This window comes from Dermacentor albipictus, unplaced genomic scaffold (genome assembly GCF_038994185.2).
Source record: "Dermacentor albipictus isolate Rhodes 1998 colony unplaced genomic scaffold, USDA_Dalb.pri_finalv2 scaffold_26, whole genome shotgun sequence".
Taxonomy (NCBI): Eukaryota; Metazoa; Arthropoda; class Arachnida; order Ixodida; family Ixodidae; genus Dermacentor; species Dermacentor albipictus.
Window position 1 is genome coordinate 2,712,307 of NW_027225580.1, and position 19,191 is coordinate 2,731,497.

General features: G+C 43.5%; 1 protein-coding gene across 11 annotated transcripts in view; it reads right to left on the reverse strand.

Moving 5' to 3' along the window:
- LOC139052545 (uncharacterized) overlaps positions 1-19,191 on the reverse strand; it is a 107,890-nt gene that overhangs the window by 74,574 nt on the left and 14,125 nt on the right. For 7 of the 11 annotated variants that reach the window (XM_070529655.1, XM_070529657.1, XM_070529656.1 and 4 more), the window contains exons 5-11: positions 18,553-18,619; positions 16,099-16,261; positions 13,256-13,378; positions 11,797-12,068; positions 11,645-11,727; positions 4,563-4,636; positions 3,756-3,955 (exon numbers count right to left, since the gene is read on the reverse strand). In XM_070529655.1, the coding sequence (XP_070385756.1) occupies positions 4,601-4,636; positions 11,645-11,727; positions 11,797-12,068; positions 13,256-13,378; positions 16,099-16,261; positions 18,553-18,619 (744 nt within the window). In that variant the 3' untranslated portion in view covers positions 3,756-3,955; positions 4,563-4,600. Of the gene's footprint in view, positions 1-3,755; positions 3,956-4,562; positions 4,637-10,539; positions 11,728-11,796; positions 12,069-13,255; positions 13,379-16,098; positions 16,262-18,552; positions 18,620-19,191 lie in introns of those variants that run through there. The other 4 variants (XM_070529660.1, XM_070529661.1, XM_070529651.1 and 1 more) reach the window with 4 other exon arrangements.

A 19,191-nucleotide genomic window follows, 5' to 3' on the forward strand; every position in this document is an offset into this window, starting at 1 on the left:
CTTCAATTACAGGCTAGCACAAGAAGTGGGCCGGCGACTTGGTGGTCACGCTGTTGCATTTTTAGGGGGCCCGCGGGCGCTCATGTGGTCAGAGTAGATAGTAATGACGAAGGTCCCCTAGGGGAACATCAGAAGAGCACCGCCATCGATAACAGAAAAAGAAGGAAAGCAAGAAAAAGAGCTCGCCATGCAATAGGCTACATATACATGCAGGGCGGCAGAAGAAAGGAAAAGTGGGCAGAGATTGAGGAGCAGTTACATAGAGAACAAATAGGGGTGTATGCGGTTACAAAAACGCACCTTAGAGACTCAGAAAAGCCACCAGTTATTGAGAATTATGTTTGGGAAGGGTGCAACAGAACTAAGTCTGAAAGAAAGGGAGGGGGAGTCGGAACGCTCATCCATCAGGGAGCCAAATGGAAAAGAGTAAATTCACAATGTCAAGAGCATCATTGGTTATCAGGTACAATGAGTGGGAAAGAAACTTGGCTGGGCGTTACGTATTTGTGGACCGGAAAAAATTGCACAAAGAAGAATAAAGAGTCAGTGGAATGCATAAGCGCTGATATTAAGGGTTTCGGGAATGGTGCTGAAATTGTCCTAGTAGATGACATGAATGCCCACATACAGGATTTAGAAGGCTATACCGACAATAACGGGAAGTCAATGCTAGACCTTTGTGAGCAACATAAGCTCGTGATCGTGAATACAGGGCCGAAGTGTGAAGCACACATCACGTGCGAAGTGGGAAACTGGTTATCGACCATTGATTACTGTCTGATGACAGAAGGAATTCATGATAAGTTGAGAGAAATGGTCATCGATGAGGAAGGGTTTAGCAGCATAGGGAGTGACCACAAACGCATCATATTGAAAATGGGATATGTAGTTGGGAAAGAGAGCAAGGAGAGCAAAATGGCCAGCCCAAATTAGAACGCTGAACAAATAGCAAATATAGTCACTAGAGTTGAAGAACTTGGCAAATGGCCAAGTAAAGAGTGGGAATATGGTGAGCTTCTAAGTATAATAACGACAGAAATAGGCAAGATAAACAACATGTTCGTTGGAAAGGAAAAAAGAAACCGAAAAGCTCGTGGAACAAGGGGATACGAGAAGCGATTGCCGAACAACAGAAAGCATCTCGAGAGCACAGGCAGGCAAAGAAGGCGCAGTTGCCACAGGATGAAGTAACTAGTAAATGGGAAATATACCAGGAGAAAAAGTCTATGGTTCAAATACTGGTGCAAGCATAATTAAAAGGTGAAAGTGAACATTGGTTGTCAGAAATACGTGAGAAACAGAAGGCCGCACCTAGAATATTTTGGAACCACATAAAATTATTAGGCAGGAAGTCAACAACAATACAACAACATATCCTAGGCGAAGATGAAAACAGACTCGAAGGAGAAGCGGCAATAAATTACATCCGAAAAGCAACCGCCGAATCTTTCCGAGGCAATGACCAGGTTATACTTGTTGAAAAAAAGAGCATGAAAGAGACCCAAGGGGAAAGGCAGCTGGTGCTGACAAATTTAAACTGGAAGAAAGCGGAAGAGAAAATTCCTAAACGTACAGCCACAGGGCTAGACGAGGTTCCCATTAGGCTGATAAATGAACTAGGACCAAAAAGTATGGAAGCTCTGGTGAAAGCAGTGGAAAGAACTTTAAAAGATAGACGAATACCAGACAGTTGGCAACAAAGTAGAATGAATTTGATTTATAAAGGAAAGGGGGAGAAAGACAGAATTCACTCGTATAGACCGTTGACCATTTCATCGGTAATATACAGGCTAGCAATGCAGGCAATCAAATTAAAGCTTCAAGCATGGACAGAGAATAATCGCATTTTGGGAGAGCTTCAGAATGGTTTCAGAATAGGTAGGCGTTTGGATGACAACTTGTTTGCTCTTACTCAGTGTATTGAAATATCAAAAGCAGAAAGCAGACCTTTGTATGTGGCCTTTTTAGACATTACAGGAGCCTACGAGCATGTAGACCGCAACATTTTGTGGGATATTCTGGAAGGGGAAGGCTTGGGTAACGATTGTCTACAGCTTTTGAGAGCTTTACCTAGAAAATATTGTTTCCGTTCAATGGGAAAGGATGAGGAGTGAGGAGAAAGTTCATATCAACAAGAAACTGAGGGAGGGGTGCCCTTTATCCCCGCTGCTGTTCATGATGTACATGGCGAGGATGGAGAGGGCGCTAGAAGGAAGTAATGTCGGGTTTAATCTCTCATACAAACAGGCAGGTACAGTAATAGAGCAGCAATTCTCAAGTTTGTTTTATGCGGATGACATTGTGTTGCTAGGTAACAAGCAAAGTGATTTGCAACGTCTGGCTAATATCTGTGGACAGGAAGGCAACAATTTAGGTTTGAAATTTAGTGTTAGAAAATCAGGTGTTATGGTATTCAATGAAAACAGTGAACAGACAGTGGAGATACAGGGCCAAAAAATACCTCGGGTAACAGAATATAAATACCTTAGTATATGGATAAACGAAGGCAATGGATATATGGAAACAAAGGAAAAAACTATAACAGCAAAGGGGAAGAGAAATGTAGCCATAATGAAGCACAGAGCGCTATGGGGATACAACAGGTACGAGGTCCTCCGAGGTAATGGAAAGGTGTAATGGTTCCAGGACTTACTTTTCGAAATGCGGTTGTTTGCTTTAAATTAGGGGTACAATCAGGACTCGACGGGAACCAAAGGTCAGTGGGTCGCCTCGCATCGGGCGCTCACGGAAGACTACAAATGAAGCGCGCTTACCTGTTTCTGTCCCCTCAAAGTGGACATGGCTACGTTATTGCCACAAACTTGCCGATATTAACGATATTATTCATCACTGATACAGAAGAAACTGTTTCGATGCACGTAATGTACTCACGAGAAGAAAAAAAATCGCGTTCGGCACGTTCGGCTTGCTCCGCCGGCCGCCATTTTTGTTTTGGTGTCCCGCACCCGCATCTCGCAGCAAACGCGTGACAAAAAAAAAAAATACTTTTTTTCTTCGCGGGAAATTTAACCCGCGTAGTGATTGCACCCCTTAATTTGCGTCAATTTTTCTGACAAAAAAGTGCGATCATTATGCGAGTAAATATGGTACATATAGCACGTGTGTGTTTACTGACCAGTTTCCTTCACCCAAAAAGACCACGTACGCATGACGCCTGTGGCAGGAAGGATGTTCCAGATCTGCCGCCAAGGCTTGCGAGAGCTGGCGCTGGCTAAAACTCCCAAGGTTAGTACTAGTAGTAAAACATAAATACCCAAGAAAGTGGATAGGCAACGGCGCCGCGGTAACTCAACTGGCAGAGCAGGGCGCACTTAATGCGAAGACGTGGGATCGTTCCCCACCTGCGGCAAGTTTTTTCATCCACTTATTTCCATCAATTTATCATTTCTTTAATTCGATTAGCAATTAGAAGTAATTCCCCTATGTTGTCTTTGGTGTCCTGGTTTGTTAGCTTCTCACAACTTTATTGAAAGAAACTATCATGCACCGAGTTCTGAAAATACGCAAATGTCACGTGGCTGGACACAACCAAGGTATTGCTGTTTGCCGTCGCTTGGAGATAGACTATTTCTTGCATTCTGCCTAATTAAATAATTAGTTTTATTAATTAATCAACTTCACAGATATTATATTAGATGAAAAGTGTGAATGAGAAAATCGTAGAGCAACATGATTAACTCCCGACGCAGCATTCTGTTGCTCAACACGTGCTACAACAAAAGGTGTCTACTGACCCAGGAGGAAGACGATGCATATGGTGGCGCACAGCTGTGCATTGGCCAGCTCCACCTGGCTCTGAGTGCTGCGCAGTACTTTCTAGTGGCGGCAGTAGATGCTGAACGCGACCACACCGAACACGATCACATTGGCCGCCAGGATTAGCCCAACGGGCAAGAGGAAGCTGTAGAGCAGGGCCTCAGCTTCCAGCCAGGAGCTGCTCATGGTACACCATGCGTGGGGAAAGGAGCGAGGGAAAGGTACAAGTAAGGGTACACAGTTGGCCACCGTTCCTGCCACGTTCACTGTAATTTTTTATACACAAGTCACCTGGAAACCAGGCCACTGCGTGAAGGTACATCTGCACTAGCTGGTGAAATGCGCACGCGACATGCCGCAGGAGGCAGAACGCGCCAGCATTGGCATGGCCACACTTGCGTCTTTGCCACAGCGCAGACAAGCAATTCGCTCTAAGCTAAGCTGTAATCACTGTGGCTGAGATCAGCGATGCTGAAAGGGGAGGGCGTATATAGTTCCTCGCGGCATTTGACTTGTTTGGCCAAGTGAAAGAATCGGCCATTCCACACTTCTCTCCTCGATCGACGGCGAACGTCATGACGGAAAAAAAAAATCGCCCCTAGATTTATTCACTCCACAGCAGGACCGGAAAATTTTGCCGCTTGCCTGTTTTCGCGGCGCACGTTCGACGTGTGGCATGCCGCGCGCGTTTTCGGCGCCAGGGTGGCCGCACCTTGAACGGGTCTCTAAGAAGTGCAGCTAGCGCATTTGCATAGATCAGAGAAATGTTTTCGTGACTCCCATACTTGCAAGTCTTTCCGTTTGTGATACTGCGTAGGGTTCACTATGAGGATGCACAGTATGACCAGCATTGGAGCTCCTAAAGAACAAGGGAGAAAAAAAGGGCCGAGGCTGTATTACGGGCAGGCAGCACACATTGTATGCAAATTGTTTATCATTCAGGTATTTCTGTTTTCATCCATGACAATAGAGTCGCTAAATTAACCAGTGCACTGAGATTTGTAACATACTATTTCCTAAGGCAATGTGCTGCCGCACTACGCAGATGCATTTGCAGTTGCACAATGAGAAGTGCGTGATGATTCAGAGGTTTGCCTAATTGTTTCTAATAATGAAAATTGAGGCTCGTTTTACCTTGAAATTTAAAATAGGTCTTCGAAACGTGTTAGAAACATGCAAGACAGTCGAGCCGACGTGTAACAGAACTCCGCTCAAAAAGTCCTTGCCATAAAAGAAGAATTAGACCTGCGCTCAAAACAATTCATCAAGTGATCAAGCTGCAAGAATAGCGCTTCATCCTTAACAATAAATCTTGCGTCATTTCAGTTTCAGTTTATTCAGGGCAGTCAGTTTTGTGCCTTCCTATTGGAATATGCCGGAGGAGCTCCCAGTTCGTAAAGCTGTGTGGGGACTTGTCCGTAAATGAATGGTGTAGTACATTTTAAAAGCAGCAAAGATAAAGTACAAAATTTGAGTAGACTAGCATTGGAAGTGTGTATTGCTACAGTAACAAATAATAACAAAAAGCTACAAACTACATAAAAAATATGCCAGCGATTAGAAACTCACAAAAATACATAAAGTAATGTCAACACTCAAAAGCATGGATATGGTAATAGCAAGTGAAATATTATGCACCACACATCAAAAGTTAGCTATTTAACCGAAAACAAAACAATTGTTTACGAGAACATAAAGATGGGGACAACACAATAGCAAGGGCCAGTGTTTCAGCGAACACTTCCAAACATTTTTAAAAATTGCATGTGACCGATAGCACAATTCTAGTCTATGAGCTGGGGCGCTATAACGTAAACTATTACAAACTTTTCTATTCCAATTCTGCAATCAGCCCTCCACGATTGGTCAATAACTTTTTTGGACCACCCCAACTTAACCTGTCTGTCACGCGACGTCACGAAAACCGTGATAGCTCCCCATCTGATATGACGTGTACACACTGATTATGCATGATTTGATCAAACAAAAGAAAGATAGTTATTTCTGATTCGACCCCTTTTCGCAATTATCCCTTGGCTATTGGCCAAAGTTTTCGGGCTGCACCCACTTCACCTGCCTGTCAAGCGACGTCACAAAACCGCAAAAACTCTCTGCGTCAAAGTGACGTGTACGCGATAAAGATGCATTAATATGCCGAACAAAACTGAATTTTCTTCTGAATAGCCGCAGGCTGTCCAGTTCCAAAAGTAATAAAAGATGGCTGCCGCCGATCGCTCAGGTACTGGCGACTCGCACGTGCTGGAGAGCATGGATTTAATTGCGTATAATAAAACTTCTTGCGGGGCCGTGTAACATTTTCCAACACTTTCGGCACGTTTATGACCTTGTTCTGCCAACTCTTCTTTGCTGAGGATTCGTTTCAGCGTCATTCTTAAGCTTCCATTGCATGTCGCCGCGATTTCCGACGAGCCACCGCAAGCTAAGTAAGGGAAAGCGGACCAATCGCAGATGCCGGCACCACCCTCTTGATTTGGTTATCAATTTTCAGTGCAATGGCTCGGCCCCGTCGAATCCCTCTCCACTTTAGTGTGCTCATCGCCTCTTGTCAGCCAGTTAGATAAGACAAGCCGCTCAGTGTAGGCAATATTATTCGTTTTTGAAGCAAACAAAAGTTACCTCCTATGAATGAGGAGAGCATTTGATTGGTTTGATCAGACAACCCTGCGTGTGACCGGCCGATCCTTGCGTCCGCCGTTACGCAAATTTGACGTCAGGAGATTGGAATAAAAATATGTTGGAATAGTTTACGTTATAGAGCCCCTGGTCTACTCGAGGCGGACATTACTTGGAAAAAAATTGAAATGCACATTCGACTAATCAATAAAAAACACTAATTAAGCGTTTACTAATTACCTTATGGCACATACTGCAATTTACAGATTGTAGTGGGTAAGACCGCAAGGCATAACCGCGTGAAAAGAATTGTATCTCACCATTCACGAGATATGCGCCGTCAAATTTGCGGGAAAAATGCACCGTCGTTCCACTTCCTTAACAAAACGTCGTTTTACGTATTGAAGCACATAAGTAAGGGAATGCTGATGCATTTCTCCGCAAAGTTTGGGAATCAATACCTCGAAAGTGGTGTCATCATGAGAATTTGTTCCAAGTGGATCCGCCTTGTGAACTTATAAATTGCAATATGTTCCATAAGGTAGTAAGTTAAAAACATAATTAGTGATTTAATTAGTCGATTCTGCATTTAGCTTTTTTTCACAAGTAACGTCTGCCTCTTTGAGTAGACCAGCTCATGGACTATAATTGTGCTAGCTGCCACAGGCCGTTTTTAAAAAGTTTTGAAAGTGTTCGCTGAAACACCCGGCCGGTATATAACAGGAGGTTATCCAAAAGGATAAAGCTGAAAACTATGCAGTGTTTTTTTGTAATTAGTTCATGTCTTTAGTAAAATTAAATTGTGATGGGTAGCAAGTTAGCATGATTTCTGTTAACGAGAGATGACTCGCAGAAAATGCTCACATGAATAAGGTCGTTAAGTGCCCTGAAAAGGGTGATCCAAACATTAACTAGGCTGATAATCACACTAGTCTGTGTTCATAAAGGAGCACAGAGGCCATTACTATGGAATGGGCTGAAGATTCTGGTAGCTTGGTTCAGTAAACGTTGTAGCAAAGTTAAATCTTGCTATACATGTCATAAAATAATAATGGCACTTTTCATAAATGCATAGTATAGTGTAAGCAAGGTCGGTGATTGAAAGAGGATCGACCTTGAGTAATATGATGTCAGGTGCATAACTTGCATTTTAAGTTAGTAATGTACTTTACGTAATTGATGTTTGAGTCCAACGTTACCCCTAGAAATGAGCATTCAGAACCAGCATAAATAATTGTATGGTGGTTGAAATTTCTTGTCAAAAATAGTCAACTGCGCCTGCTTTAAAGTATGCGCATAATTTTGAGACTTATAAAGCCGTTGTTGATAACGCTTACTGACGTTCACATCTTTTTTCTTTCTTTTTTTTTAATATACGTGTCTGGAATGAGTGTCAAGCTCAAATGCCAATTCAGTTCCCACTGGATGATATTGTTGATGCAATCTTGAGCACAATATCCTACTACGGTCCACTTATAGCGATAAGGATATATCGGTTATAACGATGAGTGGACATCAGAGTATGAACTTATGCATTAGGGCTATGAGAAAAAAAAAAGACATGTAATGATATGTTCTTCACCGCATATCGGATAGAACGATCGAAATTCTGCCTTTTGGGCGGCGTTTTCCATGCAGAATAATTGTTAAATTTGCATTGCTAAGTTCCCGTTAACCGAGACAGGGCGGAAAGTTTGTCTTAGCGAGTTCGTATCTGCCGCCATTACAGCGCTGCGCGTCGTGTCAGCGCGTCGATTGCGAAACCTATGGAAAGCATTGCAAGTTGGCGCAGCGTGCCACGAGATGGCGCCACCTGCTTAGCGTCCGCGTTGCGGGCGAGCGTGGAAAACGGGGAAACAAATAATAAAAAAAAGGCGACCCGCGCTTGGGGCCTTTTTTTAACAATCTCCCTCTCTTCATCAGCGATCGCAGAAACACGCCGCAGGCGCAGCTGTAGGTGCGCCGACAAAGCGCAAGGCTGTGTCGTTTGAGACGAAGCTGCAAATTTTGCAAGACTCAAAGTACGAGCTCGCGCAGTCGATATCAACGAATCCGAGAACCGCGACCGGCACGATTATGAAGGCTAGTACCAGTGGCCACGCTGATCAACGGAAACGGCTGGCTTTGTGCGCCAGGGCGAAACCCCCTCACGTGTGAAATAAACACGGTGGCAGCCGCTAACATCACCGAACTCTGAGAGCACGTCGCTACGGGCAATGAAATAGGTGGTGCTTCGACGGAGGAGTTTCTAAGTGCAGATAGCGTTGCCTCGTTCTTGCAAAGATTCTGCGACGGGGCCATCGTTGTCGCGACAGACGGCGGCGTTGTTCGACGGAAGCGATGAGATTGAAACCGGCCCCGATGTTCACGCAAAGTGTGCTGTCGTCGATAGAGTCGCTCACCGATTTGATGCACGCTAAATTATAGCCGCCAGTGTTTGCGCAGCCGCTGGACCCGATGCACACCGCGGTTGTGAACGTGAAACTTCCGCGAAAGCAAGCGCAGATTTCAGACTATTTGAGCGCGCCTAACGGTTGACACGCTGTTTGGAGGTAAAAATAAACGTTTCATTTTTCGCAGCTTTGTTTCTACAACGTAAATTTTTTTTTTTATCGTACGTGGCAAGTTTGGTTTCGGAGCTACAAAGGTATGTTGAGTAGGTTTATTTTTCTTCTTTCACGGAAGCCCAGATATAGCCATGAGATCAGTTATGACGATCGGATTTTTCGTTCTTCTTGACATCGTTATAAGTGGACTCAATATTATAAATAACAAGTTTTATGGTGCTTTCATAGGTTGATTAAATTTGTGCACCGCCTGTGCCTTAGAACTTCTTCTTTGGCATTACAGTCGCCGACCGATTTTCCGGACTCCGAAAATTCGGACATGCCCGATTATTCGGTCAGCCTCGCGGCACCGCCATTCTCCCCATAGACCATAATGTATAACTACTGCCGAAAGTTCGGACACCTTGCAACCTCTCGTCTGATTTTTCGGACACTCCTTGAGCCAACTCGGTCAAGAGCGCCATGCACCGACTCTGACCGGTGCATGGTTCGATTTGCTGAACGCCATTTTTGTTTTGAACGGAGCTTCCTTGCTGCCCCACGAAGTGGCGCTACTGGAAATCCCCGCTCATCATCATTGTTTCTGGCTGGTTAGCTAGAGTGGCTCTGCGGCAGTTCCGGTTTCAGCTTAGTAAGCCATGTCAAGACAATCCAGCAGCTGACTTGTTTCTTCGCGCAAGACGCTGCGAGCAGGCCGCGTTTTTCGTTTGTGCGACTGGTGTCGGCACGGTGGCGTTTGCTTTGTGTGCTGTGTCGAGGTTTCGGTTAGCCAACGCGCCATACGTAAACATCGCGTCAAGGGTCTAATGGCGCCGACAGTGCCCGCGCAGACTGCGCTGGGGAACGCCGGCAAGCGGGTGCCGGGAGGCCTAAGACTTGTCACCTTCCGATGTGCTCCCTACTGACGCGGAAAATGTATTGCCGAGAACTGTGCAGTGGTTGCATTGCGATTCCGGACACCGTCTCATTTGACAGTTTCATAGGAGCTGACACTGCTGTATTGACATGCGCAGAACTCGACGACGGCAAGATCATTCGTCAGGTTTCTGCTGCACCGCCGGACGATGACTCTGAGTCGGAAGATGACGCACCATGTGCTACGCTGCCGTCGCATGCGGAGCGTGTACAAGCAGTGACTGTGCTTTCAGCCGCTAATAGTGACCGTACGACCCTCTCCGAGATTCAGGCTTATCTAATTGCGCGTAAACGGAACAGCGTGCAACGGCGCATTCACGATTTCTTCCAAGCCTACTGCCGAGCCCGAATAAGTGCGTGGAAATAAAGGATTTAAATTTTTTTTCTCTTAATCTGTTTTTTCGGACACCTGTTTATTCGGACATTTTCGCAGTCCCCGTGAGGTCCGAATAAACGGTCGGCGACTGTATTAGCAATGTCGTGGCAAAAATATCGTCAGGTTATCAAGTTGTGAAAATGCTACCGCTCTTGCTTGGCGAATATGCAGCGCCCTAAATTTGCCGCCCGAACTAAATCGTAGAATTTTATTCCTTGAAGTTCGTGTCCATCTTCCGGCTACAATAAAGACGTTAACTCTGCTATTATGAATTAAGTTGTGCGAATATTAAAGTGACGTGATGCCGATGGTAGACGTGAGCTGACGCCACATCGAAACCTGAAATAAACAGGGAAACGACCTGATGCTGCTCATGAGTCAGCAAAAAGTAATTTAAAAAAAAAGTGAGGAAAAGCGAGAACTGAGAAGATATTGGCAGTTTATTGGCACGGAGGTGTTTAATGTGTGCCATGAGAAGTGTCATTTCGTATTTAAAAAATCCTTAATATCACTGCAAAGGTGCTTCCTTGCACAGCGCTCCCGTGCGAATACACGATTCTTTCCAGCCGATTTCAGGCGTGTGCGCGCTTGCTACGTTTCAATGCATGTCGGCTTATGGGTTCCACAGCCATGAACGGCTACGCGTCTCCTACTTTCCTTTCATCGTAACCCAGCTGGCGCGGAGACTTTGTCGGTATATTTGGAAAATCTCCTACAGCCTTCTTGCGAGGTCTGTTGGCCGACGTCAAAATGTTCTTACAAAAGCGAGGGTTCGCTCTAAGCTGGTTCATTTACAGTCGGCTCGACCTTGTGTATTTGCTCTGTCATGAAGAACAAAGAAAATCAAAAGTTCAAGAACGCACACAGAAACATGACTTACAGCCATTGAGACGCAGCTATGCTTTTCCGAGCTCCGACAAAAACTGAAGTATGACAAGTGATGTCCCTACGCGTCCGCATGTCTGCAGTGCAGATCTCTTTTGCATGTTTTAAAAGAACAAAGCACGGCGTCCAGCGCAAGCAAAACAGCCGCATTAGCACCGTCACTGTGAAAGCATGTAGAGCCACCACGGCACTGAGTGATACACTGCGACACAGGTATGGACCACCATCGAAAGTGGAGTGCAACAGTTGTGTCCATGCGCCTGCTGCAGTAAACAAGCACACATCGTACGTTGAAAAATTACACGAGCACTCCAGACAGGCAAAACGTGTCTTGCTCCTTGCTGGGGAAGTTTCTCATCTAAAGAAAGAACATTTATGAGCGCAAAATGAAAACTAACACGACGAGGCTACATATGGTCTCGCCTACGTGCTTCTGCCTTTGTCTTAGTTTCCGTTTCGCGCACAATAATGTTTTCAGTACTCCGTATACCTCCCTGTTCAGATGCATGCTGTGGTGGCCGAGAGCGACAAAATGCTCGTTCCATGTGCGAGGCGGGCAGTTGAACTCGCATCCTACGTGACATGTTGAGAAGTATAGCACACAGGCACCCTACACTCCCCCGATGATTTGCGAGCACTGACCCCACGCTCCGAAGGCTGCCTTGAGCACGAGGTTGGGCACATACGCCCCGAGGACGCGGACGAAGCGCAGGTACTGCAGCAGGGACTCGACGAAGGTCCAGGCGAAGGACACGAGCAGGAAGTAGTGGAGCGCGGCACCCACGCACGTGCAGGAGACCAGGCTGGCACGGTGCTTGGGAAGCGCGGCCATCGCCACGAACGAGGCCAGGGCTCCGACAAGCGCCAGGCATAGGTTGAACAGGATCTGGTGGCCTGTCCCTTTGCACCACTTCCTGGACAAGCAGGAGTGAACAAGGGATCTGAGCGCTGATAATTGTGCCACGGGCGAAGACACGCTGCCCGAGCCTAGAGACCGAGATATCAGATTCACCATCGGCTAGAGGAGGTGATCACTGATTGGAAATTGCGATAAAGCTAGAAATAACTGGAAGTGGCATATTTCCGCGAAGAAATACAACATAGTTGTGTGTTACCTTGAGCAATGGAAGTAGTACGCACACTGTTAAAAAAACCACCATCTTATTACGGTAAAACAACCTGCTAACTCTTGATGCCAGGGAGTTCCCGTAACGATACATGATACTACTGCAGCCGTAGTTACCAACCAACATTATCAATGCCGTAACTCAAGAAACTACCTTTGAAGCCGTAGCGTTCCTTAACATTACCAATCCCGTACCACAAGAAACTACCAATAGAGCCATAGTATCTCCCAACGTTGCTGATGCTGTACCATGAATGAAAACTTTTAAAGCCGTAGTTACCTACCAACATTGTAAATGCCGCACCACGGGTGAACGGCTATATAACTAACATGCAAGTTCAGGGTCGGAACCGCAACTGCAGCACAAGGGATCTCACCTGTGAGAAACTGTGACTGAATGACACCGTAATGAATTTGTACGGTTGCTGTGCTGTTGTGCAGGTTTCATGAGTAATGTAAATACTATCATAAAATAATGCAACATAAGTAGACGGAAGAAAAGGAATCTCAACTCCAGCGGTTGCTACAGGTGCTCGTGTGTCACTCCTTTCCTTCTGTGTTGTGCAGTAATCCCCATTGTTGTAGCCATCTGTTACGTAGTCTAATTAAAGTGGAACTCGTGCAGTCGAGTCTATTAGGAAATAAAGATGTTAGCCAGAATAATGAACAAAACAACCTTTTGGTTCTTGTATGAGAATGAGGAGCTGAACTTTTGTTGGTGAACTTTCTCCTTTTCCAACACCACCAAATGTCTTTCATGCAGTAATAACTGATACTCCGTAAAGGTTACATGAATACTCAGGATAGTCTGGAAAAAAGACAAACATAAGAAGGTCAATTTTCCATTGTGTATTCAAAGAACATGCACGTCAGCCAGAACAAGAGCCTGTCTTCGGCCATCAGAGGAGCTGGAAATGAAAAGCAGGAAATGCAAGTCAGTACCTGAAGTCAACCAAGCAATAATAACAGACTCACAGAGCTCCATTTCTTCTTGAATGATGCAATCTCTGCGCACACTGCCAGATCTTTCGAACGGGCACCTTTGCTCCTTTTAATTTGCTGCCGTGTGCCCTCCTGTGCTGATTACCGACGAGGTATCTGGAATGAATAAGAGATAGGCAGGTGACAAATGCAATTAAAAACAGCTATGCAAAAAACCGTTGTGGTAACTAAATTAAATTTCCAGGTTGGTGCTGCATCCTCTACTAAGCTTGGCCCATAATTTCAGCCCCTACCAGTACATAAACACAGATATCCACAGCTACAGACAATCATCTATTCAAATCTTGGCACTCATGCTAGGCTATTCCACGCTGCAATGGAAATACATGCAGCCATGACAGTATCCATGTAATGAACAGCTTGTATATGTATATCTGTTCCTGCATTCTTAACAGGCATAATCAGTGATGGACCAACTGAAACCTTTGTTCTTATATATACAAGAAGCGATAATATGATGACTTTTAGCTTGAAACTGCGAAATCTCAGCAAAGAAAAAGTAATACTTTCAATGTAACACAATGCAGAAATGAAAGATGGCATGTCTTCCTGATGGAGAAGTCAAAAGCAGTATAATGAAAATAAAACCCAACGACACTAGTCCAATAAATATGCTTTGTGTTCATTTTCTTGAGTAATATTGTCGACAGGCAATGTTATCTGTACAAGTGTAAGGGAGATTAAGCACACCAATACATGTCACTGTAACTTGCAGATACAACTTGCAAAGTATACTGCCTAGCCTCACATGCTTCCTTCAGACCATCATTACCTGCTTTTTGTGTAAATATGGCAGGGCATAACAGACAAGGTAATACCATACAGTGTTACCTTGGCCAGTCTCGGCTAGAAGGAACTTTTACAGAAAAAATAAGTTGAGAACTGCCAACTGTAGCGCACATATTACAGCAAGTAGGTCACCTATATTCACCCTTCTTTTTAGTGCTAATAGCACGTTATAAAAAGCAAGGTGATTAAACAAGCTAATAAAATCTATCTATCGCGATACATAGCTGTGTTCCATGTTAGCTCTGTGGAATATCTACTGTCTGCTGCGTTCAAAGAATTTATTAATTCATCAAACACCTCTGTCAGAGTATTTACATGAAGGACGGGCTTCTGTTCGATAAAGAAAAATTTCTTCTATAGCGGCCTTGAAATTGTACAGTTTGATCGGCGGCGTCCGAACGAAGGATTTCGGGTACAAAGAAGTATGTGCAGGCAGCAGATACATGGTTTTATGCGGGATGTGCAATGGCGCAGTTGCAATGTACAGGCAATATTGCAGTTAAGAGAGGAAGAACTCTACAAAAAAATGAAAATATTGTGTCTTATTTCTATGTCGTGAAAGTTAGCCTGTAAGGACATGCTACAGTAGTAGAAATACTCGTAATAAACAAATTACCAACACGAACAGCTGGTTTTATACCCCATTACAAATATTTGGAGTGCTTAAAATTCAATTTTCACTAATTGCACTGAACTCTGATAATTTTTACTACCATACAATCCAAAGCAGATGCACATTTCTTTTTTTCAATAGGCTCAGCTTTGATTTGTGTGTATCAGTTTATACTAGGGGTGTGCGAATATTCGAAATTTCGAATACGAATCGAATATTTTCTATATTCGAAGCGTATTCGATTCGAGGAATGCATATTCGGAAATTTTCGAATATTCGAGGACGGCCGAACAATGGTAGAAACGGCGAATATTCGGACAGACTGTGAATAATTGAGCAATTAACGAATTATATGCTTGCTATGCATTCTCCTAAGAACATGTTTTTTCACAAAGAACTTCGCATGATCCGCTTATTATCTGTAGCCTCTGTTGCAGTGTATCTGCATAACGCCCGTGAGACATGATCAGTATCGGTTTCTTTTTACCCAGCTTTATTCCAGCAATTTTCATAACGATATATGACGTACTTTCGTGTTCTGTAAGTATACGCAATAAAATAAGTAATGAATATATATATATATATATATGTGTGTGTGTATGTATATATGTGTGTGTGTGTGTGTGTGTGTGTGTGTGTGTGTGTGTGTGTGTGTGTGTGTGTGTGTGTTTTACATATGTATATATGTAAAATATGAGTTTATGGAATTTTGACGATCTAATGATGAACAGGGAGAAGACACATTCGACATCTGGCCCTCAGAAGGAAGTTACAACCTATGCGAAAAAGCCTCTTCTGGAAAGGGGCAAGGATCCCTGTGAGTGGTGGCAGTCATTGGCCGCGTCAAGTACCCGCTTTTAAGTGTACTCGCCCATAAGTATTTGGCCATCCCTGCCACCTTCCTAGTGAAAGAGGCTTTTCTATGGGTGGAAATGTTGTCACAATGCATAGAGGGCGCTTACTTTCTGAACATGTTAAGCAGTTAATTTTCCTTTACAATAACCTGTAACAAGGACATTACCTGACTGAGAGCATTACCTGACGTTACCTGAGTGCATTACCTATAATGAGTGCCTCTCTAACTTGAAGCAGCCTTGTATAATGCAATATTATTCTTAAAAGGGTAATAAAGCTATTGTAACCTCGTTTTGAACTTTTTAATACTAGACACATATTCGATATTCGATTCGATATTCGAAGACAGTTTTTTGCCTCATTCGTATTCGATTCGTATTCGAAAATTTCGATATTCGCACACCCCTAGTTTATACCACTCATAGAAGTGTTTCGCCTTGCAGAATGCTGATGTCTTTAGTGCTTTTCTAGACTAAGGTTGTGCGGTGTCTTGAAGAGAGTTGCTTTGTTATTGCAACATTTTTTTCTCCAAATGTCTCAAGAAGCAAGAGGTACTTACCTCTGAAGAAATTCAAGGGCTGCCCCTACACGTGCTTCATATTTGACGTTCAAGTAGTAGTGGACAGCAAACAGCCGCTCAATAGCCAGCATCAAGCCGATGTTTGGTATTACGAGCTCCCTATCCACAAACAGATGGCAGGTGCATTGAAAGATGGACTGACCTGGAAAGAAGCAGACAGTGAGAAACACATATCTTTATGTTAATACACGCTGAGCAGTATTAATAATTTATTCTCCAGTGCTTAATAAGAAAGGAGTTGACCTGAACCAGGCTATTTCAGTAAAATCTGGCTGTATCATATTACAGGCAGATCAGAAATTAGTCAAGCTGGAAGTGGGGGTGTGCAAATAAAAAAAAATGAATGCAACTGTTTAGCTAAAAGGGCTCAGAACATTTAAAATCCTCTTCAAGTTCCCAGTTATCTGCCCTCATCAACACTGCCACTCAGCTACCAGCCAAGAACGATAACTGTAACAGTCAGTTGAGAAAAGCGCTCATGCCTGCTGTAGAGCGCACCACGAGCCACAGATGAAAGTATGCCTATGGTAGAATGTGCGCCACTCCTGTCAGTAACAGTGTTCACGAGGATACTGTTTTATTTGTCGCTCTTAAGCAGTGTCCTCATGATGTGATCCTTGGACAGGACTTCTTGTCTTTCCACTCTGCACTTATCAACCGTGCGAAAGGGTGTTCTTCAACTGCAGCTTATGCTGAACCTGACATTGTTCGTGATACCCTGAAACACTTGTGCTGCATTGATTTCGTTTGCTCACTGTCCCAAGCTGCAACCAAAGTCTCTTCGACGCCTTCTATTCATGTAACAATATCCCGTTAGTATGAAGACATTTCACGTTTCCTTTGATAAACGTTTATGGCAGTTGAGTGCTTGAGCAGTGTACCCGTGACATCAGGGCCAAGAAACTAAACGAGAAACCACATTATATTGTATCTATAAAGGTTCTATTGTGTGAGGCAAATCCTCGAACTACAAATTCTTGTCTCATTCACCCCTTGATTTAACATAAGCGGTTGCATGAAGATTACCAGGGCTTCCACTGAAAAACTAGTTTGGAGAAACCTTTGGTACACAAAACTTTGAATTTTAGAGTACCTTAGAACAGACACACAAAATGTTTTATTTTTGAGCTAGCTGAAGCATTATAGGTTATAATTTTGGGGATGTGTTTCGTTAGATGATACACATGTATTTTCATCGTATACGGCGCACTCACTTGGCTTGCTAATTGACAATGCGAAGTTAAAGCAAGGAGGGCATATGGGTGTTCTGGTGTTTGTCCTGAACCCCTTTACGTGATAAAGAATGTACAGGTTATTTTGCTAGTCATTGCAAAATGTTTTCATGTACTAAAATTCACAGTGCATATATTAATACAATAAAACACTAACCAAGCCCTGCCGCTCTTTCGATTATTCAGGTCACTTTGTAGTAATCGTGCTTAACTGCAATGACGTTAAAGTTAAATGCTGCAATAAACAACCCCAACATTCACAGGTGCAGTGTTTTATTACAGATCGTTTAAATGATAGGAACAAAGTCCATCATGCAGCTCATTTTTTGTAACCACGAAGGTGATCGCTCAAGTCTCAGCTTTGTCAAGAGTACTTAGGTGCGAGACCCCTGTGCCCTCCACCTTGCTTCAGCATTGATGAATGAGCAGAAAGGCTCTTGGTAAGCCACTGGTGGTGAACAGAGCTGGCAACTCTAGATAAAGATCTTTATCCTAACAAGGGTCTCCATTCCAAGTACCAGCAACTGCTGCAGCAATGTCTACATCAAATCAATTTACTACTGGCTGCAAATTGCCATAATTAGTCACAAATAAGTACCCTCTCATCTCTGATGGAATGGCACCTGAGAAAAGCCCCAGCTTACTATTTGTTTCACCATATTCAGCTGAAACATATACGAGTGTAGCAACAGGTGGTTCAACATTACCAACTGCATGAAGCCTGCTTTGTGGAAACTTATTCGTTTAGGAACATAGCATAAACCAAAGAGTGTGACATGCAAGCCACAAACATACCTAGTCATTTATGCTGATTGATCTTAATGCAATCAGCTAATCTAGCTTTGTGTAGAAGAAATTCATCACAGTCTCAGGTTTAAATTTTTTTTCCAGGTGCCATTTTTCTATGCTTTGTTGCAATTACATCTACTTTTAGTTTGGTATCGACAATCAGACTGGTAAGCAGCTTCTAAACAAGTCAACAGCTGTAATTGGGCCATAAAGCAGCCACAGCTGTAGCAATATGCATTAGATAGATTACGATGATTTTGTTAAGTAGCATAAACCATATAGCCATTCAGAAACTTCCTCACGGCCTTTGCAGTTACTTGCGTTTCTTCATGATGAAGAGTGCGTTTCGGACTTTTGGGTATAGGACATATTCTAAAACATTGGTAAATTAAAAAAGGCTGAGATTGCTTACCAAGTGCAACTATGACTGGGCAAACGGGCAGGGCGTCAAGAAAATTGCCAGTCATCTCTGTTAATACCTGAAACAAGAAAGAGTGCAACCACAGCTTAAAGTAATCGCATAAATTTTAGTGAATGAAACATTTTTGTATATGTGAAATGTAGGTTAGTTCCAACTGAAACACATTTGCTGTAGATCTATCCTTAGTGTCTGGACCAGGAAATCTTGTCAGTGAGGCAAGAAGTCCACTTTTTTTATAATCTAAAAATGCATGTCTTATTTTTATAACCAAGAAGTGCATACGAGAGAAGCAGCTTGCTGATTAGGTCTCTATTTTGTCTCTAGGCCTGTCTGTGTGTGCTGGAAACACAAAACAATTGAGGAACAAAGCAAACATATCATAGCATTTCTTCTGATCAGTTCAAAACAGAGCCGCATGCTCATTATAACTGCACTGCTTTAGGGAACTGATCAGTTTGTGTGCTTAAATCCTTACAACTGTGAGATTGACTTGTTTAGCTTGCCGAACGTTCATGAAAAGGCCCTTTGTGATATTCCTTGGGAATCTGTAGTAAAATATATCCAATCATTTCAGGTTAGAAAGATAATTGTTGAACATGGTAGAACCTTAGACGCCTACACCCAATTGAA